The 23351-nt window shown below is 40.0% G+C and overlaps 2 protein-coding genes across 2 annotated transcripts in view; both read right to left on the minus strand.

Moving 5' to 3' along the window:
- ttc9c (tetratricopeptide repeat domain 9C) overlaps window positions 1-7181 on the minus strand; it is an 8934-nt gene extending 1753 nt beyond the window's left edge. The window contains exons 1-3 of the mRNA XM_057850590.1: window positions 7053-7181; window positions 506-839; window positions 186-368 (exon numbers count right to left, since the gene is read on the minus strand). Coding sequence (XP_057706573.1) covers window positions 186-368; window positions 506-818 — 496 coding nt within the window. The 5' untranslated portion in view covers window positions 819-839; window positions 7053-7181. The remainder of the gene's footprint in view (window positions 1-185; window positions 369-505; window positions 840-7052) is intronic.
- A 2760-nt stretch (window positions 7182-9941) lies between these two features.
- The window catches only part of LOC130923722 (high-affinity choline transporter 1-like), a 32097-nt gene continuing 18687 nt past the window's right edge, over window positions 9942-23351 (minus strand). The window contains exons 6-8 of the mRNA XM_057849650.1: window positions 10877-11030; window positions 10582-10799; window positions 9942-10505 (exon numbers count right to left, since the gene is read on the minus strand). Coding sequence (XP_057705633.1) covers window positions 9942-10505; window positions 10582-10799; window positions 10877-11030 — 936 coding nt within the window. The remainder of the gene's footprint in view (window positions 10506-10581; window positions 10800-10876; window positions 11031-23351) is intronic.

The raw sequence follows: 23351 nt of genomic DNA on the forward strand, positions 1-23351 counted from the left end.
TGTGGATTATGGTACAGAGGATTCCTTGTGGTGGTGGACAGAGAAACTACTGTTCAGTTGGGCACAGTACTTGGGAAAAACTACCAATTTTTAACTGATGTGACTGACCCTATATTTAACACCTTTGGGAATCTTAAAAAATAATATATATATTAAATGGAGCGCAGATCTACAAAGCATTTTACCATTGGGCTGCAACGTGCAGGCTTGTGTCAGGTACTGCTTGGCTTTCTGTGCGTCTCCAAGCTCCAGTGTGGCAACACCAGCCCTGTACAATGCTTTGGTGTTAGCTGGTCGTCGCTTCAACACTTTCAGGCTATACTCCAGGACACGAGCATAGTCCACGCTCTTTCTCTGAAGTAAACAGGCTGAAAAAGAGAAACGGTGTCTGTCCAAATATAGTATCAAAATGGTGTGCAGCTGTGTTTTTTATACCGATATACTAAGGTGTTATGGTATAAACAATATCTTTTATCCAGTTGCACTCTGCCATATTTTAATATACCAGCTATGTTATTGAAGCAGTCCACTTGAATGTCTCTCAATAGTATCTCTTGTTCAGATGTAAGAGTTGGCATCTTGGATCCAAATGCTTCCAAATTCAACTGCACGTCAGAATCGATGCTTCGGAGAAGCAAAAGAGCACGGTGATAGCGGCCAACAGCCGCACGGATGTTCCTTTCTCGATAAAAAGCATTCCCTTCTGTCTTCATGTGCCCCGCTTCTTCGAGCAAAGCCCAGGCTGGCTTCGGAGCAGGTAAATCTGCTGCCGCTGCTCCCTGCATGGTAGGCCTCTCCTCTCCTCCATCCACCTGCATTTCTGGAGTCGAGTTCTTATGCTGAAATAAAGCATGTTTGTTACAAAAAAATAATTCATATTTTAAAACAAACATACAGTGGTACCTCGACATACGATCGCTTCGACACACGATCTTTGCGACATCCGACGTAAAATTTGTCTCGTCATTTGTTTCTATATCTGACGACATGCTCGAAATACGACGACATGGCAGCACCGCAGACGAACGCACAGCGGATTTTCTTATGAGTGAAATCAACAGAAGTTTCAAAAAGGTTGGTACATTTGTGAAACAAAGAAAAAGGTGACGCTTACCATTAACTGATGATGCAAATTACAGAAAAATATGAGCGTGGGGTGCGCATCCGTGAACTGGCACAACAATACATCTCCACGGTCCTCCTTCGACCATCGTTCACCAGTCTTTATAAGTTAAGGTGACGATTATTATTGTGGTAACATCGCCAAAGAAATCACCAGCTTAGTCAGGTTTTTATCATTTATTTCAGAACTTATCCAACACAAAACGCTTACCGTCCGCCGCGGTTTACGGTGTTCTCCAGAAAACATTGAAAATGAAAGTAAACTCTGAACCTCATCGCTTCCTCTCTCTGTAACGTCAGCCGCGCGGTGCGTTTGGGTACAGCAAAAAAAAAAAAAAAAAAGTCTGCCGCATTAGAACCCGATTAGTTACATTATTACAGGAATTATTATTATTATTATCAAATTATTATGACGATTTTTATTTGTTACAAATGAATGGAAACATTATGTATTCTTATGGGAAAATCCAGCTTGACATACGACCATTTCGATTTACAAACAAGTAGGGGTGTAACGGTACACAAAAATCTCAGTTCGGTACGTACCTCGGTTTTGAGGTCACGGTTCGGTTCATTTTCGGTACAGTAAGAAAACAAAATGCAAAATATAAATGTGCTAGTTGCTTATTACACACTTTTGTGCTTTCAACAATAGGAACAGTAGCCTATACAAAGCTAGAAATCTGTTCAAAAAGTAGCGGGTATTTAAAGTGCATGTGACATGAAAAAGCATGTTTATTTCATAATACACGCGGTATTTTATGCCCCTGAATGATATGGACCGCTTGGATGTCTGTGGAAGCGATCGCTATATTTATTTAGTTTTTTTAATCCCGCGCCATGAAAATGAGTGACTTCCGGCTTCGGTCTTGCATTGAGGAGGAGGGCGCTGTGACGTGTACGGTAGAAGACGTCCTCTTCACTATACAGTGTACTGTTGTGTATGAGGACGAAGGATTCAGCTGATTTTGCGGATTAATACGTTTATTTTTCGCATCACGCCAGCCAAACGGCTGCAGAAAAATCATTCTGTATGAGGGAGAGGCGCATGCGCCTTTTTGGAATTTCAAAAGGTTCCCATTCACCGTGGATATTTTCTGTGGGACCATTGGACTTACGAGGAAGTGAGTAAACATCTTGTTTTGTATTATGTCAAATACGAATAGAGCGATTACAAAGTAAACACTACAAACTTGCTTTAAATAAAGGACTACTTACGTTTGATCATTGATAGGCATGTAAAAAGCTCTCCTCATGCTCATTAGCAGCACGTTAGCTGCACAAAAACTCCAGCCACTCTCCTCCGGGGAACGAACTGTAAATTGCTCTCCGCCGGGCGGTTTGCCGATCCGCGAAGACAATCGACAACCGGGTCGTCATGTCAAATAATCCAGGCTAGTTATGTGTGATTTTCCGCTTCGAAGACTTTGAAACATCACTCGGTTCGGGTTAGCATGTCGGCTAGCTGTCACGGCTTCTGGTTTGTTTACAATCTCCGAAGCCGGGGAAGGGAAATGACATATGTCCGATTTAGGTGTCATAAAATATCGTTCGGGAGGTGCGACAGTAAAGGTGAAGTCGACATTTTGACCATTATGGAGTAATTTTGCCATGTCGTCCTGAATAAATGCATTTTTATTATTTCATATTCCATTTAGCACAAGACTGTTATTTGTCATGACCATGCCATTTATTTAGCAATTGGGGAAAATAATTGGATAAAAAGAATATCCTGTAAAAATACTGAAATAAAGAGACAGAAACAATGACATTTTGCCGCTCTCTTTGTCGCGTTTTCCTCGTTGTGAATAGTTCCCCCTCGACGGGCTGACTGGTCCTTCTCAAGCCATTTATATAGCTATTGGGGAAAAATACTTGGATAAAAAGAATATCCTGTAAAAATATTGGAGTAGAGAGACTGAAACAATGACATTTTGCGGCTCTCTTCGTCGCGTTTTCCTCGTTCTGAATAATTCCCCTTCAGTGGGCTGAATAGTAAAACCGATGAGCCCAGTCTACCGCTGACGTCACCTGGCCCTATAATGGTAGGCGTGGCGAACAGGCAGATTAAAAAACTAATTTCTCGTCATCTGCGCTTTTCTACATTGTTGTATATAGTCGAATCATCTCAAAATATGATTCTAATTCACATAATAATGCCATTTAAGACTTTTTTTCTCGTGTCGTATGCTCTTTAAAGATAATAATCCAACAACAATTTGCCTTTCAGAACCCGCGTATTGGTCAGCTTACTTTCTGAAAGAAAGAAGAAAAAAGAAGTCCTGTGCTAAAGAGAAAAGCAATGCCAATGACAAAGATTTTAACATGTATTTTACAAATGAAATGCCTAAATTATTATTTTTTTCTTATGAACGGTTTTCAAAAGCTTTATTGGTGGATTTTCTCAAGTTAAAGCGCCACACAGAAATCAATTTAATTGTGTAAGCAGGATCTGTGTATTTTTATTATTTAAATACAGTTGTTTTAGCTCATTTTAATTTATTTAAATGGGCTATTATTTATTTTATTATGTGTTTGTCTTTTACAAATGTGATGTAGTATTTATTTATATTGTATATTTTATGTTGTATAACTTTAGTTCCTATGTGAATATTCGTTCCTACTTGTTTTGTTGTGGTAGGAGGGTTTTGTATTCAACACGGGGCTGTGTTGGTTATTATTATAGCAGAGAAGACAGCAGTAAATCAACAAAGACAAGTCAACTGTGCCCCAATCTACCACTCAAGAGATCTGATGGACTCGAAAAGTGGGTTACGAATCGATTGCATATTAGTTTGAAAATCGACCGGCTCCACCGTATTTTTACACGAGTGACTTCTGGTCTGCCAGCTAGTAGTATTGACGCAGGAGGGTCGCATCTCGCGTCAAATAATAAACTCTGCCGTTCTTTTCGCGTGTGTCGTGTTGAGCCGCTTCTGGGACGCATCTAACAAGCGGTCGCACTGCGACTAGTGTGCATTGGCTGATTGACTTTAACGGCCGTGTTTCACTGCGTTCTTGCGGCGGCCAGGTTGTCGCGCCGTTGACGTTTCTTACTGTCCTACAGTGTTGGTCCTCATTATAGTAGAGAAGACTGAGTAAATATAATCTACACAAAGAAACTGTAACCCGATCGACTCACAGCCTCGAAAAGTAAGGGTTATATTTCGTCAGAAACTTCTTCGGTACCTCTCCGTTCCGAACCGAGCACCAAGTACCGAAACGGTTCAATACGAATACATGTACCGTTACACCCTTACAAACAAGGTCCTGGAACGAATTACCTTCGTATGTAGAGGAACCACTGTACTTTCAAATACAATACTTAAAAACAATTTTTTTTTTATTAATGCTACATTTTAGATTTGATCAGTATGCTCTCCTGTTTATCTATCTATCTGACTTAATCAACAATTTCAAAAGAGGTACTATAAATTGAAAGTAGTGTTCTAACATCAAGCTCATCAAGGGGGCACGTTAATTAAAAAGGAACCATTTTTCAGGGGACACATGGGCAATTTTGTGAATTCTAGAGCTGAGACGAATACTCGAGCACATCGAGTAACTCGAGTTTAAAAACGGATCCGAGTAATTTTATTCACCTCGAGTAATCGTTTAATTTTGACAGCTCCAAGCATCACGTTTTGCTCGGACTACTTTTAATGCGGGACAACGCGCTGATGTCACGCGCGTAGAGGAAGAAGCAATTAAAAAAAAAACTTACTGCAGCCGACAGCCACTACAAACGACGCCGACGTTGCTAAAAACTACTGGTGTCAACAATAATCGATGCGGCGATGCATCCCGATGCGGGCCATGGACGATGCGATTCGATGCGGGCTACAAGCCGAATCGATTCAGCACATATTAAAATATATAAGTCCGTTCAAAAATCTTCCGGTGATGCAATGGATTTGGTTTCCCCATTTGTATTGTTATTCTCATGTTTACCTGTAGAGGGAGCTACTGTACAAGCAATGCAGGGGGGACGAGGAACTCAAATCTGCTTCCTCACGGGAGTAACGTCACAGACATGCGCAATTGCGCAGTGCCAATCGAGAAAGAGAGAGAGAAAAGACATAACAACAATGGCTGAAACGCAGAAAAAGGGAGCGCGAAAGATTATTGACGCACCAAAGACATTGAAAGCAGGCATATGGAGACATTTTGGCTTCTATGAGGTTGGTGGGAAACTTGACCAAACTTATGCGGTGTGTAAAAAAAAAAAGAAAGCCCTGGTCTCATTCAAAGCACTAATTAAATGCTGTGATGTTTTTTTTATTATTTTTATATATATTACTATTTTCATTTGACTACAACCAGGAATGACACAAGAGCCTATAAAAAGGTGTTTAATGTCTGACCGCTTGTGTTGCCTCATGATTCACGAAAAATATGCTTTGCTTTAGCATTTTAATGCATCCCAGGCTTTAATGCATCATGATGCATTGCCGAATCGAACCGTGGCCCTCTTAATCGAATTGAATCGAATCGAATCGTGGCCCTCCGAATCGTAATCGAATCGAATCGTGAGGGCAGTGCCGATGCACACCTCTACTAAAAACTAGCCCGCATGATGCTACGGTGGTAGCAGGTAGCATCTGATGCGTCTCATAGAGATCACATGTATGTTGAACTAGATGCGAAATGACAGAGTCAGCGGCGTTAGTAAACAGCCGCCATCTTAAAGCAGTAGACTTCTAAGCGCTAATAAATAAGATTAACGTTACTGTCACTCGCTTACGTAACGTTAGCCCTGCGGAGGGCTAGGTTTCTATTAATTATGACCACTGTCGATGCGTGGCTAACGTGTTTTACATACAGGCTTTATTTAATCTGTGAAAACATAGCGTTGTAGAGTGATGAGGGTGTAAAATAAAAACTTAATAATGCTAACTGTCAATTTTAGCTCAGTAGTAATTGCTGGATAAACACCAAGTAGCACTGGTCCCTAATGTGCTCCAATACAGTACATTCACTTATTTTGAACACTGCAAAAACTCAAAATCCTATCAGGATTTACAGTTTAGATTAATTTAAAACTTACCTAGAACTTAAAAATAGCTTGACACAAATAGAAATTCAATTGAAACACGTGGGGAAAACACCTAACTTTTAAGAGATATGTGTTATCAAGCCTAATGGCATTTTTAGGTGAGATATATACAGTGGGGAGAACAAGTATTTGATACACTGCCAATGTGGTTTCCCATTGGCAGTGTATCAAATACTTGTTCTCTCCACTGTATATAAGATCTAAAAGTTTTTGGAGTGAAAGCAGTGTATTTTTTTCCCCCCAAGTTACATCTGAGATGCAATTGTTGGCCGTTTTCAACAATGTAAATAAAAAATAAAGACATTGATTGACTGAAAATAGTTCAATATTAGATGAAATGTCTTGTTTTCTCATGTATATTAATAAACGCTCTTCACCTAAAAATATATGTTTATAATATATGTTTACCAGAACATGACCACGTCAATTAATCTAATAATCTGGTGACCCCCAACAATTGGCCTGCGAGTTAAATATCGGATAATAATAGAGGTCTACAAGGCCATAAACACCCAAATAATAAAACATAATGTTAATAAATGGGGCTTCTTTGGCCTAGCTAGTTGATCTGGAGAGGTTCTACCAATGCGCTAATTTTAGTGTCAACTGATTTGACAACGGAAATTCAAACATCTGCTGGCTTGACTGCAGTTCATGAATAAAAAGTGGCGACATCAAAATGACATTTTTCGCATGACAGCTTCAAAATTGACTTGTGTCGCGTACAACTTCTTGTTAGCAGCTAAATTAAGCATGCTAGTTATCCTACACAACTTCTCCCGTGCTGTGTTATGAAACTACAAATGCATTCAGTGTATCTGTACACGTACGCGCTTTAAGGCATTGTGTTCTAAGTCATTACGAAAAAGCTTACCTTTAATGAAAAACGAGTTGTCAGCAACCTTGGCAACTTTTAAAAGAGCTCAGTCAATCAAACGCCATTTAAAAGCCACACTTAGCGGTTAGCATTCTTCTTTATTTTTATTAGTTGGTTAAAACCTTAGTTCCACTTCGTTTACCGCCATCTAAGGACCAAATCTGTAATTACGTGTTAGTTTTGACAAATTGTAAATGGTGTTATACTTCATACAAAAATGTTTGCTTAACAATATCTTACACAATGGTTGGAAAGAGTACGCCATGCAAGTAGAAATAGATATAAATACGTGCTTAAAACAATACTCTGCTAAAGCGTAAAAGTCGTATTGACTACTTTACTAAAGGTGTCCCCAAAAAATGAACAAATCAAAATAAGAACGAGCAAAAATATAAGATAAATTAGCTAATGATGATAACTGAGAAATAATACCTCTGAAGTGAACCAAACATTTCATGTCAAATATGGATGATGACAGAAAATCAAATCAATTAAATAATAAGCACAGTATATTCCACACTGAGCAATTTTTGGTAATATACATCTAATACAGGCTACGTCTAAATTTTCCTTAGACGTATAGTCTGAAACACATCCAAATTATGTATGGTAATGAAGGTTTTTTTCCCCCCAACATTTAAATTTCGATATATAATCAACGTTTAGATATGTAGCCTACTCATCTTACACGTTAAATTAACATACAATATGGGTAAAAATTCAGACTTCTAGGAAGAAAGGAAGTGCCCTCTGACTGCTGCAGGTCACGTAGGATGGGTGGCAAAGAGGTGTCCATATGAAGATTTTTTTAACGTGTAGGCCTACATTTAGAGAACCCATTTACAGACACCATGCAACTGCTTTTGTTTGAAGCCTGCCATAAAAAGAAGGTAAGTAACTATATTTATTATTGGAAATGCCTATCATTTTTAGCTTAGAAATCATTAATTCATGTCGAGTATTTAGTTAAAAAAAAAAAAACTTTAAAAAATTGTTCACCCGCATATTTTAAACTTTTAAACAAATTAGGTTACATGAAAAAAATAGTGTCTGTAATTAGGTCACGGATATCTACCTCATAACTATCGCTTAATTGTATTTTTTTCCCTGTTACTTTCACATTTTCCCTGACATTTTAGATGATATATAATCGATCCAAACAAAGGGAAAAAAAAAAAAAAAACGAAACGTAAAAGGGTAAATATTTTTTGACATCACGCGGGGGCAAGTAGTGGAGGGCTGTTACAGTCTTTGGCCCGAGATGAAGAATCCAGTCAAAATGGCCGCCAGCTGAAAGACTACGCCTCCCAGCATGCCGCACAACTCCTCCAGGTGTGGCTGCTTAAGCAACTTAATTACAGCTGGCCTGGAGGACTATATAAGAGTCGACCAGAAGAAGCGAAGGGAGAGGTGGAAGGAGATTGACAGAAAGACTTGGCTGAAAATTTTTTTTGTAAGAACAGACCTTAGTTACCATTTTTTATACATTTAGTTTATTGTTTGTTTTGTTACTTTTTGTGCTGCATTTCAGCCTTTTTCTTTTGGGGAAACCCGCTGTTTTTTCTGAATAAAGAATCTGTTTGGTTGGAAACATTGGCGTCCCGAGCTCCTTCCTGGCTAGGCCTACCTTGTGTGCTGTCACAATTTCAAAAACAAAAACTCGACCACTCCTTGATGTGTGCTATTTCTGCATTGCGACCCTTGTTATATTACCGTGTTTCACTCATAAAATCTCCAAAAATTCCGAATGTGGCCGTTCACGGCTGTGTCTAGACACTTGGTGAGACATGCTACACTGACTTTTTGGATCGAAAAAAGGTAAGTACGCGATAATATCTCATTAAAATTATGGTGTCTTTAATTATGCTCTCTCATGCTCTCACCACGGGTTAGGGTTTAGGGGTTTTAAACTTTTTTTTTTAAATGCCCTTCCGTTCAAAGTTTTTCTTCCCCCAGAAAATTGAGAATTTAAGCTCTCCAATGATGTAGCACACATGCATATAGGACAATTTTGAAATTTGGCCAAATTAGGGGTCTCGGAGCGGAACTTCAAGTCACCTGAGTGTTTTCCGCCATATATGTATATATTGTATCTAGGGCTGCGGCTATCGATTATTTTAGTAGTCGATTAATCAATAACTATTTAGTTCAAATAATCGAGTAATCGGATAAGTAACATAAAAAATTTAAATTCTTGAGCTGAGCCTCAAACGGTATTTTTTAAATGATCGATGTACAACGAACAGTTGGGTAACTTACATAACAGTTGGCTAACTTACATAGCAAAAGTCTGCTAGCTTAAATGCTATAAAATGCTAAAAATTTACAATGGTCTTAACAAATGCTTCAGACACATATTCCCACAAAAAATGGCTGAATACAGTATACCAATAAACTAAATTACGATTGTATTAAAAAAAACATTAGCTCAAAAAAAAACTTAGCTTATGTTGGTTTTAACAGGGAGCAGATGGATTCAGCCATGTGAAATGAGGTACTCTAGAGGGCCGTGTATCCACCCAAAATCAATAAGACTAAATGCAAACAGTTTCAAAACAAACCATTAGAGCGCCACTTTAATTAAACGAATACTCGGAGCAGCCAAATTTAATTTGAATCTTTTTTTCTAATCGAATACTCAAGTTTATCGATTAATCGTTGCAGCACTAATTGTATCATTAGCGCCAGATGTCAAATCCATTTCCTTTTCCAGTCAAAATAAATTGGACGTCTAGTGCCGTCAGTCTCAGCCAATGAGTTTAATGAATACCCTTTAAGGGTTAAAAAAAAAAAAGTGCATGAAAGGATTGAGCTTTGATCTCAAGGTCCTGAATAGAATCAATCATTTTTAATAACAGTTGGACAAAAACTAACATGAAAGAGTTTCTATACATTCATTTTACAAGATTCATCCACAGGGAGTTCATTTTCATTTTGAACTCTGGGTCTCAGGTCATTGTCGCTTTCAACAGTATTACTGCTCGTTAACGTGAGATTTTGAGGTGACTGGTGGGTTTTCACTTTACATATGTCAAATCTTTCTGGAATCAGTCCTTTATTGAACAGTAGTGAAGCCAAGTAGGAGACCACCAAGGTAGAGATTAAATTGCACAGCATGCATATTGTACTAACAGGTGCGTGCTGCACATACACTCCATTTTCAAGTGTGCATCCTGGAAAGGGAAGGGTGACAGGTAACCCCAGCGATGGCTCTCCGCTCAGCAGTCGCAACATCCCTCCAATAAAGAGGCCAGATATGGCGCCGTAGGCATTTGAGTTTTCAAAGAAGAGGATACAAATGAGTTGAGGGAACATAAGGACGTAGGTAACGGTAGAGCCGAGGAGCCAGTATGACAAAATGCTGACCTCGAGGAAGGCGAGTGATGAGCCTACAAGGCCTGTAAACAACACAGCACCCTTGATCACCCACTGTACTTCTCTATCGGATGCCTGGAAATATGGAAGACATGGGAAATGAACTCCATATAATACTGTTAAACCTCAGGAAGGTGTAACAAACTCTTACCTTAGTCCTCAAGATACTTTTATAAATGCTTGACACGAAGAGAGAGACCGCTGACAGTAGAAGAGAGTCAATTGTTGACATCACAGCAGCAGCTGTTGCAGAAATTCCGATAATGGATATGTAATTTGGGGTGAGCTGCTGCAAAGTAATTGGCATTATAAGACTGGCCTCGCCACGCTCAACTGGAGATGGTGATCCATATCCTGTCTTGTTCCAGTCTATTGCAAGACATAAAGTGTGAGCATTAAAAATGTGTACTTATTCACGTGATGCTCTCCTCTTTCTGCTTCTCTACCCGTGGATGCTGCAATAGCACCAATTAAGATTGGTGGAATTGAAAAAATGAGGATGACCGGCGCCGCTATGAAGCTTATCATCCTCGCTGTAGCTGAAGAAGATGCTGACAGGATCCTCTGGTAGTAGTCTTGACAGGCCAAGTTCCCAAAAATCTAAAATGCATACTATCTTGTGTTAATATTGTCAGCATTGATCTCAATACAGTATTTGGAATATATATAAAGGTTAATGGCCATTTGTAGTTATCAATGAATTTGAAATCATATTCAGTACATATAGCAGGAGGTCTACACACCCTTCTTAAAATGTTAGTGGTTTTGTGACGGAAAAAAAATAAGACCATGAGAATTTCAATCTTGATATTATTTGTGTTGTGCTTTATGAATGTTTCACTTCACTTGGGACAAGGTGGAGGAATTATCAGTCGTATGAAAATATCAGTCTGTGCCAGCACAAAATCGTACCACTGCTACTGCTGGAAAACAAAAACAAAATCTCAGGAAAGCCTTGAATATATTCATTTATTAGGGCCCGAGCACTAAGCGTGCGAAGGCCCTATTGTTTTGCAAAGGATTATTATTATTATTAGGGCCCGAGCACTAGACGTGCGAAGGCCCTATTGTAATGCAAAGGATTATTATTATTATTATTATTATTATTATTATTATTATTAGGGCCCGAGCACTAGGCGTGCGAAGGCCCTATTGTAATGCAAAGGATTATTATTAGGGCCCGAGCACTAAGCGTGCGAAGGCCCTATTGTTTTGCAAAGGATTATTATTATTATTATTATTATTATTATTAGGGCCCGAGCACTAAGCGTGCGAAGGCCCTATTGTTTTGCAAAGGATTATTTTTTTTTTTATTTTTTATTTTTTATTTTTTTTTCAGGGCAAATGAAAACGGCCAATTTGGAGGCCTGAACATGCACGAAAAGTCACCAAAATTTGCACATACGTCCGGAAAATTGTAAATTTCGATAATTTTGCAACGTTGCAAAAAAATATAACAAAATGGCTCAGTGGCGCCCCCTTGAAATTTTAAAATTGGCCTATAACATTAGGGTCTGTCAGCGTAGAGCAATGAAATTTGGGGGGTCTATACCTTGTCCAAAACCGCTCCAAAAAAGCATTTACACGCATATTCCAAACCCAACAGGAAATCGGTTATTTTGGATCAAATATGAAATTTTTATCGATTTACAGGGTGCACATTTGAGACCTTTTCGCCGAGGGAGTTAGTTGGATCATCTTCAAAATTGGTGAGACTGTTCAGGAGACATATGAAATCTTAAGTTTTGAAAATGGTGCGTTTTCATTCACGGGTCTGACCTGGGCGTGGTGCCAAAGTCGACCATTTTTTCGGCAAAATGACAAATTCAGTAAATGACTTATAGTTCCTTGACACAACGTTCAATCTTTTTCATATTTGGCATGTATGTGTGGTATCCCACCCTTAACACGAGTGCATTGAAATATTACCCATTAGGTCTAGCGCCCCCTAGTGAGAACAGGAAATGCCTTTTTTTACGAGACAGGTTCCTCCTCCAAGGGAAAAAAATCTGTTGACCTCAAACCTGCATCAGGGGAGCCTTAAGACCTGTGTTCAGGTGCCTGATGAAAAATATTGAGGTTTCGTTGAGGCGGAGGGGTCCAAACAGGAAAGTGAAAATGAACGTCAACAATTTGTCACGCAAAAAACTTTGAACAGTCATAACTCGGCAGATATACAACATATCTGCGCCAAACTTCCCGTGTTTGTTGAGAGTCATACCCTGAAGGTTCTTGTAGGGGTCATTTGCATCAACTCTACAGTGCCAACTAGTGGCGACAGAAAGAAGTTTTAAAAAAGGCCTTTCCTATTGGGTTTTTTCAACATAGAGCAAGGAAATTTGGGGAGTAGATACCTTATGCAAAACTGCTCCAAAAAGTCTCTTGCACCCATATTCCAAATCCAACAGGAAATCGGGTATTTTGGATCGAATGTGAAATTTTCATGGGTTCACAGTAGGAGTTTACATTTGGAGGCTTGAATATGCACAAAAACTTGTACAAATTTGCACATACATGCGGCTTTAGATAACGTTCGATAATCTTGCAATGTTACGAAAAAATGTAGCAAAATGCCTCAGTGGCGCCCCCTTGAATTTTTCAAAAAGGCGTTTCCTATTAGGTTTTTTTAACAGAGAGTGATGAAATTTGGGGAGTCGATACCTTGTGCAAAACTGCTCCAAAAAGTCTCTTGCACCCGTATTCCAAATCCAACAGGAAATCGGGTATTTTGGATCGAATGTGAAATTTTTATCGGTTCACAGTAGGAGTTCACATTTGGAGGCTTGAACATGCACGAAAACTCACAAAAATTTGGACATACATGCGGCTTTGCATAACGTTCGATAATCTTGCAACGTTACGAAAACATGTAACAAAATGGCTCAGTGGCGCCCCCTTGAAATTTTCAAAAAGGCCTCTCCATTTAGGTTTTTTCAACGTAGAGGGATGAAATTCGGAGAGTCGATACCTTGTACAAAACTGCTCCAAAAAGTCTCTTGCATGCGTATTCCAAACCCAACAGGAAATCGGGTATTTTGGATTGAATGTGAAATTTTTATCGATTTACAGTGTGCACATTTTACACCTTGGCACCTAGGGAATTAGTTTGATCATTCTCAAAATTGGCGAGACTGTTCATGAGGCATATGAAATCTTAAGTTATCAAAATGGTGTGTTTTCATTCACGGGCCTGAGCTGGGCGGGGTGCCAAAGTCGGCCATTTTTTCGCCAAAACACCAAATTCAGAAAATGACTGATAACTCCCTCATACAACGTTCAATCTATTTTAAATCTGGCATGTGTGTGAGGTATACCTGCCTGAGCAGGACTGGATTGAGAATTTACCATTTGTGCCTGGCGCCTCCTAGTGGGAACAGGAAAAGCCCTTTTTTTACGGGACACACACCTCCTCTAAAGGGAAAAAAACAATCTACCTCAAACCTGTATAAGGGAAGCCTTAAGACCTGTGTTCAGGTGCCTGATGAAAAATATTGAGGTTTCGTTGAAGCGGAGGGGTCCAAACAGGAAAGTGAAAATGACCGTCAACAATTTGTCTCGCTAAAAACTTTGAACAGTCATAACTCGGCAGATATACAACATATCTGCGACAAACTTCCCGTGCTTGTTGAGAGTCATACCCTGAAGTGCCTTGTAGGGGTCATTTGCATCAACCCTACAGCGCCAACTAGTGGCAATAGAAAGTCACTCGTTTTTCCAATACATATCCAGTTCTTTTCAGTTTGGTCATTGTAGTTTCAAGACCTATTAAAATACTTATTTACGGCCCATGTCCACGTGTCTGTCTGTTGCCGTGACGACCCTTTGTTCGCCATTTAAAGGAAATATTTTTTTCCAGAGAGTCAGGCAGCTTATAGAGCCACAATATTTGGCACACTTGGTCAAATTGGCCCAGTTAGAAGATTAATTTTGGTTTTGAATAAGGGCTTGGCTGCACAGCTCAGTAGTGGCTCCTTTTTTGTAGTAATCTCTCCAATAGGGGTTTTTATCTCTTGGGTGTGGTAATGTAAGAGGCGACTTTCGAGCATGTTAGGTTCTAATGAGATGATTAGAGAGGAGGATCTGCCACCACCCTGACCTGCACACAGTCCGAGTTGCGTGACGTCCGAGTTGCGCTAGATTGCGAGGGCCCGTTCAGTCCTGCTTGCAGGCCTAGTTATTATTATTATTATTATTATTATTATTCTTCTTTTTTCAGGGCAAATGAAAATGGCCAATTTGGAGGCCTGAACATGCACGAAAAGTCACCAAAATTTGCACAAACGTGCGGCTTTGCGTAAATTTCGATAATCTTGTGTCGTTTTGAAAAAATGTCAAAAAATGGCTCAGTGGCGCCCCCTTGACCCTTAAAATTTTCAAAAAGGCCTCTCCTCTCAGGTTTTCAACGTAGAGCAATGAAATTTGGGGAGTAGATACCTTATGCCTAACTGTTCAAAAAAGCCTCTTGCACCCATATTCCAAATCCAACAGGAAATCGGATATTTTGGATCAAATGGGAAATTTTTATCGGTTCACAGTTTGAGTTTACATTTGGAGGCCTGAACATGCACGAAAACTCACCAAAATTTGCACATACATGCAACTTTGCATAAATTTTGATAATCTACAAAAAAATTTAACAAAATGGCTCAGTGGCGCCCCCTTGAAATTTTCAAAAAGGCCTTTCCTATTAGGTTTTTTCAACGTAGAACGATGAAATTTGGCAAGTCGATACATTGTGCAAAACTGCTCCAAAAAGTCTCTTGCACCCATATTCCAAACCCAACAGGAAGCCGGAAATTTTGGATCAAATGTGAAATTTTATCGATTTACATTTGAGACCTTGTCGCTGAAGAAAATAGTTGGATAGTCTTCAAAATTGGTCAGACTATTCAGGAGACATATGAGATCTTAAGTTTTCAAAATGGTGAGTTTTCACTCAAGGGTCTGACCTGGGCGTGGTCCCAAAGTCGGCCATTTTTGGGCAAAATACCAAATTCAGAAAATGATTAAAAACTCCGTGATACAACGTTCAATCTTTTTCATTTCTAGCATGTATATGAGATATCCCAGCCTGAACACGACTGCATTGAAATATTACCCATTAGGCCTGGCGCCCCCTAGTGGGAACAGGAAATGGCCTTCTTTACGAGACAGGCTCCTCCTCCAAGGGAAAAAAATCTATTGACCTCAAACCTGTTTCAGGGGAGCCTCAAGACATGTGTTCAGGTCCCTGATGAAAAATATTGAGGTTTCGTTGAAGCGGAGAGGTCCAAACTGGAAGTGAAAATGACCGTCAACAATTTGTCTCGCCAAAAATTTTGAACAGTCATAACTCGGCAGATATGCAACATATCTGCGCCAAACTTTAAGTGTTTGTTGAGAGTCATACCCTGAAGGTTCTTGTAGGGGTCATTTGCATCAACTCTACAGTGCCAACTAGTGGCGACAGAAAGAAGTTTTAAAAAAGGCCTTTCCTATTGGGTTTTTTCAACATAGAGCAAGGAAATTTGGGGAGTAGATACCTTATGCAAAACTGCTCCAAAAAGTCTCTTGCACCCGTATTCCAAATCCAACAGGAAATCGGGTATTTTGGATCGAATGTGAAATTTTCATGGGTTCACAGTAGGAGTTTACATTTGGAGGCTTGAATATGCACAAAAACTCGTAAAAATTTGCACATACATGCGGCTTTGGATAACGTTCGATAATCTTGCAATGTTACGAAAAAATGTAACAAAATGCCTCAGTGGCGCCCCCTTGAATTTTTCAAAAAGGCGTTTCCTATTAGGTTTTTTTAACATAGAGTGATGAAATTTGGGGAGTCGATACCTTGTGCAAAACTGCTCCAAAAAGTCTCTTGCACCCGTATTCCAAATCCAACAGGAAATCTGGTATTTTGGATCGAATGTGAAATTTTTATCGGTTCACAGTAGGAGTTTACATTTGGAGGCTTGAACATGCACGAAAACTCACAAAAATTTGGACATACATGCGGCTTTGCATAACGTTCAATAATCTTGCAACGTTACGAAAACATGTAACAAAATGGCTCAGTGGCGCCCCCTTGAAATTTTCAAAAAGGCCTCTCTATTTAGGTTTTTTCAACGTAGAAGGATGAAATTCGGAGAGTCGATACCTTGTACAAAACTGCTCCAAAAAGTCTCTTGCATGCGTATTCCAAACCCAACAGGAAATCGGGTATTTTGGATTGAATATGAAATTTTTATCGATTTACAGTGTGCACATTTTACACCTTGGCACCTAGGGAATTAGTTTGATCATTCTCAAAATTGGCGAGACTGTTCATGAGGCACATGAAATCTTAAGTTATCAAAATGGTGTGTTTTCATTCACGGGCCTGACATGGGCGGGGTGCCAAAGTCGGCCATTTTTTCGCCAAAACACCGAATTCGGAAAATGACTGATAACTCCCTCATACAACCTTCAATCTATTTTAAATCTGGCATGTGTGTGAGGTATACCAGCCTGAGCAGGACTGGATTGAAAATTTACCGTTTGTGCCTGGCGCCTCCTAGTGGGAACAGGAAATGCCCTTTTTTACTGGACACACTCCTCCTCTAAAGGGAAAAAATCAATCTACCTCAAACCTGCATAAGGGAAGCCTTAAGACCTGTCTTCAGGTGCCTGATGAAGAATATTGAAATTTCGTTGAAGCGGAGGGGTCCAAACAGCAAAGTGAAAATGACTGTCATCAATTTTTCTCTCCAAAAACTTTGAACAGTCATAACTCGGCAGATATACAACATATCTGCGCCAAACTTCCCGTGCTTGTTGAGAGTCATACCCTGAAGGGCCTTGTAGGGGTCATTTGCATCAACGCTACAGCGCCAACTAGTGGCAATAGAAAGTCACTCGTTTTTCCAATACATGTCCAGTTCTTTTCAGGTTGGTCATTGTAGTTTCAAGACCTATTAAAATACTTATTTACGGCACATGTCCACGTGTCTCTATCTGTTGCCGTGACGACCCTTTGTTCGCCATTTAAAGGAAATATTTTTTTTCAGAGACTCAGGCAGCTTATAGAGCCACAATATTTGGCACACTTGGTCGAATTGGCCCAGTTAGAAGATTAATTTGGTTTTGAATAAGGGCTTGGCTGCACAGCTCAGTAGTTGCTCCTTTTTTGTAGTACTCTCTCCAATAGGGTTTTTTATCTCTTGGGTGTGGTAATGTAAATAGGCGACTTTCGTGCATGATTGGTTCTAATGAGATGATTAGAGAGGAGGATCTGCCACCACCCTGACCTGCACACAGTCCGAGTTGCGTGACGTCCGAGTTGCGCTAGATTGCGAGGGCCCGTTCAGTCCTGCTTGCAGGCCTAGTTATTATTATTATTATTATTATTATTATTCTTTCTTCATGGCAAATGAAAATGGCCAATTTGGAGGCCTGAACATGCACGAAAAGTCACCAAAATTTGCACATACGTGCAGATTCGCGTAAATTTCGATAATCTTGCGTCGTTTTGAAAAAATGTCAAAAAATGGCTCAGTGGCGCCCCCTTGACCCTTAAAATTTTCAAAAAGGCCTCTCCTCTCAGGTTTTCAACGTAGAGCAATGAAATTTGGGGAGTAGATACCTTATGCCTAACTGCTCAAAAAAGCCTCTTGCACCCATATTCCAAATCCAACAGGAAATCGGTTATTTTGGATCGAATCTGAAATTTTTTCGGTTCACAGTTGGAGTTCACATTTGGAGGCCTGAACATGCACGAAAACTCACCAAAATGTGCACATATGTTCAACTTTGCGTAAATTTTGATAATCTTTGAAAAAAATTAACAAAAAGGCTCAGTGGCGCCCCCTTGAAATTTTCAAAAAGGCCTGTCCTATTAGGTTTTTTCAATGTAGAATGATGAAATTTGGTGAGTCGATACATTGTGTAAAACTGCTCCAAAAAGTCTCTTGCACCTATATTCCAAATCCAACAGGAAGTCGGAAATTTTGGATCAAATGCGAAATTTTATTGATTTACATTTGAGACCTTGTCGCTGAAGAAAATAGTTGGATCGTCTTCAAAATTGGTCAGACTATTCAGGAGACATATGAGATCTTAAGTTTTCAAAATGGTGAGTTTTCATCCAAGGGTCTGGCCTGGGCGTAGTCCCAAAGTTGGCCATTTTTAGGCAAAATACCAAATTCAGAAAATGATTAAAAACTCCGTGATACAACGTTCAATCTTTTTCATTTCTAGCATGTATATGAGATATCCCAGCCTGAACACGACTGCATTGAAATATTACTCATTAGGCCTGGCGCCCCCTAGTGGGAACAGGAAATGGCATTCTTTACGAGAGAGGATCCTCCTCCAAGGGAAAAAAATCTATTGACCTCAAACCTGTTTCAGGGGAGCCTCAAGACATGTGTTCAGGTGCCTGATGAAAAATATTTAGGTTTCGTTGAAGCGGAGAGGTCCAAACTGGAAGTGAAAATGACCGTCAACAATTTGTCTCGCCAAAAACTTTGAACAGTCATAACTCGGCAGATATGCAACATATCTGCGCCAAACTTTCCGTGTTTGTTGAGAGTCATACCCTGAAGGTTCTTGTAGGGGTCATTTGCATCAACTCTACAGTGCCAACTAGTGGCGACAGAAAGAAGTTTTAAAAAAGGCCTTTCCTATTGGGTTTTTTCAACATAGAGCGAGGAAATTTGGGGAGTAGATACCTTATGCAAAACTGCTCCAAAAAGTCTCTTGCACCCATATTCCAAATCCAACAGGAAATCGGGTATTTTGGATCAAATGTGAAATTTTTATCGGTTCACAGTAGGAGTTTACATTTGGAGGCTTGAACATGCACGAAAACTCACAAAAATTTCGACATACATGCGGCTTTGCATAACGTTCAATAATCTTGCAACGTTACGAAAACATGTAACAAAATGGCTCACTGGCGCCCCCTTGAAATTTTCAAAAAGGCCTCTCCATTTAGGTTTTTCTAACATAGAGTGATGAAATTTGGAGAGTCAAAACTTTGTGCAAAACTGCTCCAAAAAGTCTCTTGCACACACATTCCAAATCCTACAGGAAATCGGGTATTTTGGATTGAATGTGAACTTTTTATCGATTTACAGTGTGCACATTTTACACCTTGGCACCTAGGGAATTAGTTTGATCATTCTCAAAATTGGTGAGACTGTTCATGAGGCATATGAAATCTTAAGTTATAAAAATGGTGTGTTTTCATTCACGGGCCTGACCTGGGCGGGCGGCCAAAGTCGGCCATTTTTTCGCCAAAACACCGAATTCGGAAAATGACTGATAACTCCCTCATACAACCTTCAATCTATTTTAAATCTGCCATGTGTGTGAGGTATACCAGCCTGAGCAGGACTGGATTGAAAATTTACCATTTGTGCCTGGCGCCTCCTAGTGGGAACAGGAAATGCCCTTTTTTACGGGACACACTCCTCCTCTAAAGGGAAAAAATCAATCTACCTCAAACCTGCATAAGGGAAACCTTAAGACCTGTCTTCAGGTGCCTGATGAAAAATATTGAAGTTTCGTTGAAGCGGAGGGGTCCAAACAGGAAAGTGAAAATGACTGTCAACAATTTTTCTCTCCAAAAACTTTGAACAGTCATAACTCGGCAGATATACAAGATATCTGCGCCAAACTTCCCGTGCTTGTTGAGAGTCATACCCTGAAGGGCCTTGTAGGGGTCATTTGCATCAACCCTACAGCGCCAACTAGTGGCGATAGAAAGTCACTCGTTTTTCCAAAACATGTCCAGTTCTTTTCATGTTGGTCATTGTAGTTTCAAGACCTATTAAAATACTTTTTTACGGCCCATGTCCACGTGTCTCTGTCTGTTGCCGTGACGACCCTTTGTTCGCCATTTAAAGGAAATATTTTTTTTCAGAGACTCAGGGAGCTTATAGAGCCACAATAGTTGGCACACTTGGTCGAATTGGCCCAGTTAGAAGATTAATTTTGGTTTTGAATAAGGGCTTGGCTGCACAGCTCAGTAGTGGCTCCTTTTTTGTAGTACTCTCTCCAATAGGGGTTTTTATCTCTTGGGTGTGGGAATGTAAATAGGCGACATTCGAGCATGTTAGGTTCTAATGAGATGATTAGAGAGGAGGATCTGCCACCACCCTGACCTGCACACAGTCCGAGTTGCGTGACGTCCGAGTTGCGCTAGATTGCGAGGGCCCGTTCAGTCCTGCTTGCAGGCCTAGTTATTATTATTATTATTATTATTCTTTCTTCATGGCAAATGAAAATGGCCAATTTGGAGGCCTGAACATGCACGAAAAGTCACCAAAATTTGCACATACGTGCAGATTCGCGTAAATTTCGATAATCTTGCGTCGTTTTGAAAAAATGTCAAAAAATGGCCCAGTGGCGCCCCCTTGACCCTTAAAATTTTCAAAAAGGCCTCTCCTCTCAGGTTTTCAACGTAGAGCAATGAAATTTGGGGAGTAGATACCTTATGCCTAACTGTTCAAAAAAGCCTCTTGCACCCATATTCCAAATCCAACAGGAAATCGGGTATTTTGGATCGAATGTGAAATTTTTTCGGTTCACAGTTGGAGTTTACGTTTGGAGGCTTGAACATGCACGAAAACTCACCAAAATTTGCACATACATTCAACTTTGCGTAAATTTTGATAATCTACAAAAAAATTTAACAAAATGGCTCAGTGGCGCCCCCTTGAAATTTTCAAAAAGGCCTCTCCTATTAGGTTTTTTCAACGTAGAACAATGAAATTTAGTGAGTCGATACATTGTACAAAACTGCTCCAAAAAGTCTCTTGCACCCATATTCCAAACCCAACAGGAAGCTGGAAATTTTGGGTCAAATGCGAAATTTTATCGATTTACATTTGAGACCTTGTCGCTGAAGGATAAAGTTGGATCGTCTTCAAAATTGGTCAGACTATTCAGGAGACATATGAGATCTTAAGTTTTCAAAATGGTGTGTTTTCATTCAAGGGTCTGGCCTGGGCGTGGTCCCAAAGTCGGCCATTTTTAGGCAAAATACCAAATTCAGAAAATGATTAAAAACTCCGTGATCCAACGTTCAATCTTTTTCATTTTTAGCATGTTTATGAGATATCCCAGCCTGAACACGACTGCATTGAAATATTACCCATTAGGCCTGGCGCCCCTAGTGGAAACAGGAAATGGCCTTCTTTACGAGACAGGCTCCTCCTCCAAGGGAAAAAAATCTATTGACCTCAAACCTGTTTCAGGGGAGCCTCAAGACATGTGTTCAGGTGCCTGATGAAAAATATTGAGGTTTCGTTGAAGCGGAGAGGTCCAAACTGGAAGTGAAAATGACCGTCAACAATTTGTCTCGCCAAAAACTTTGAACAGTCATAACTCGGCAGATATGCAACATATCTGCGCCAAACTTTCCGTGTTTGTTGAGAGTCATACCCTGAAGGTTCTTGTAGGGGTCATTTGCATCAACTCTACAGTGCCAACTAGTGGCGACAGAAAGAAGTTTTAAAAAAGGCCTTTCCTGTTGGGTTTTTTCAACATAGAGCAAGGAAATTTGGGAAGTAGATACCTTATGCCTAACTGCTCAAAAAAGCCTCTTGCACCCATATTCCAAATCCAACAGAAAATCGGGTATTTTGGATCAAATGTGAAATTTCTGTCCATTTCTAGTACAGTTTACATTTGGAGGCCTGGACATGCACGAAAACTCACCAAATTTTGCACATACATGCGGCTTTGTGTGGATTTCGATAATCTTGCAACGTTACAAAAAAATGTAACAAAATGGCTCAGTGGCGCCCCCTTGAATTTTTCAAAAAGGCGTTTCCTATTAGGTTTTTTTAACGTAGAGCAATGAAATTTGGGGAGTCGATACCTTGTGCAAAACTGCTCCAAAAAGTCTCTTGCACCCATATTCCAAACCCAACAGGAAATCGGGTATTTTGGATCGAATGTGAAATTTTTATCAATTAACAGGGTGCACATTTGAGACCTTGTCACAGAGGGAATCAATTGGATCATCTTCAAAATTGGTTAGACAATTCAGGAGACCTATGAAATCTAAACTTTTCAAAATGGTGTGTTTTCATTCATGGGTCTGACCTGGGCGTGGTGCCAAAGTCGGCCATTTTTTCGGCAAAATGACAAATTCAGTAAAGGACTAATAGCTCCTTGAAACAACGTTCAATCTTTTTCATATCTGGCATGTATGTGCGGGATCCCACCCTGAACACGAGTGCATTGAAATATTACTCATTAGGCCTAGCGCCCCCTAGTGGGAACAGGAAATGCCTTTTTTACGAAACAGGCTCCTCCTCCAAGGAAAAAAAAATCTATTCACCTCAAACCTGCATCAGGGGAGCCTGAAGACATGTGTTCAGGTGCCTGATGAAAAATACTGAGGTTTGGTTGAAGCAGAAGGGTCCAACAGGAGAAGTAAAAATGACTGAAGCCATTTCGTCTCACCACAAGTTTTGAACAGTCATAACTTCTACAACATATCTGCGCCAAACATATCGTGCTTGTTGAGTCATAGTCTGAAGGGTCCTGTAGGGGTCATTTGCATCAACCCTACAGCGCCAACTAGTGGCAATAGAAAGTCACTCATTTTTTAAAATATATGTCCAGTTCTTTTCAGGTTGGTCATTGTAGTTTCAAGACCTTTTAAAATACTTATTTTACGGCCCATGTCCACATGTCTCTGTCTGTTGCTGTGATGACCCTTTATTCGCTCCTTTTTTGTAGTCCTCTGTCCAATAGGGGTTTTTATCTCTTAGGTGTGTGAATGTAAAGAGGCAACTTTCGCGCATGTTAGGTTCTAATGAGATGATTAGAGAGGACGATCTGCCACCACCCTGACCTGCACACTGTCCGAGTTGCGTGACGTCCGAGTTGCGCTAGATTGCGAGGGCCCGTTCAGTCCTGCTTGCAGGCCTAGTTATTATTAGGGCC

This window comes from Corythoichthys intestinalis, chromosome 11, assembly GCF_030265065.1.
Source record: "Corythoichthys intestinalis isolate RoL2023-P3 chromosome 11, ASM3026506v1, whole genome shotgun sequence".
NCBI classification, from domain to species: Eukaryota; Metazoa; Chordata; class Actinopteri; order Syngnathiformes; family Syngnathidae; genus Corythoichthys; species Corythoichthys intestinalis.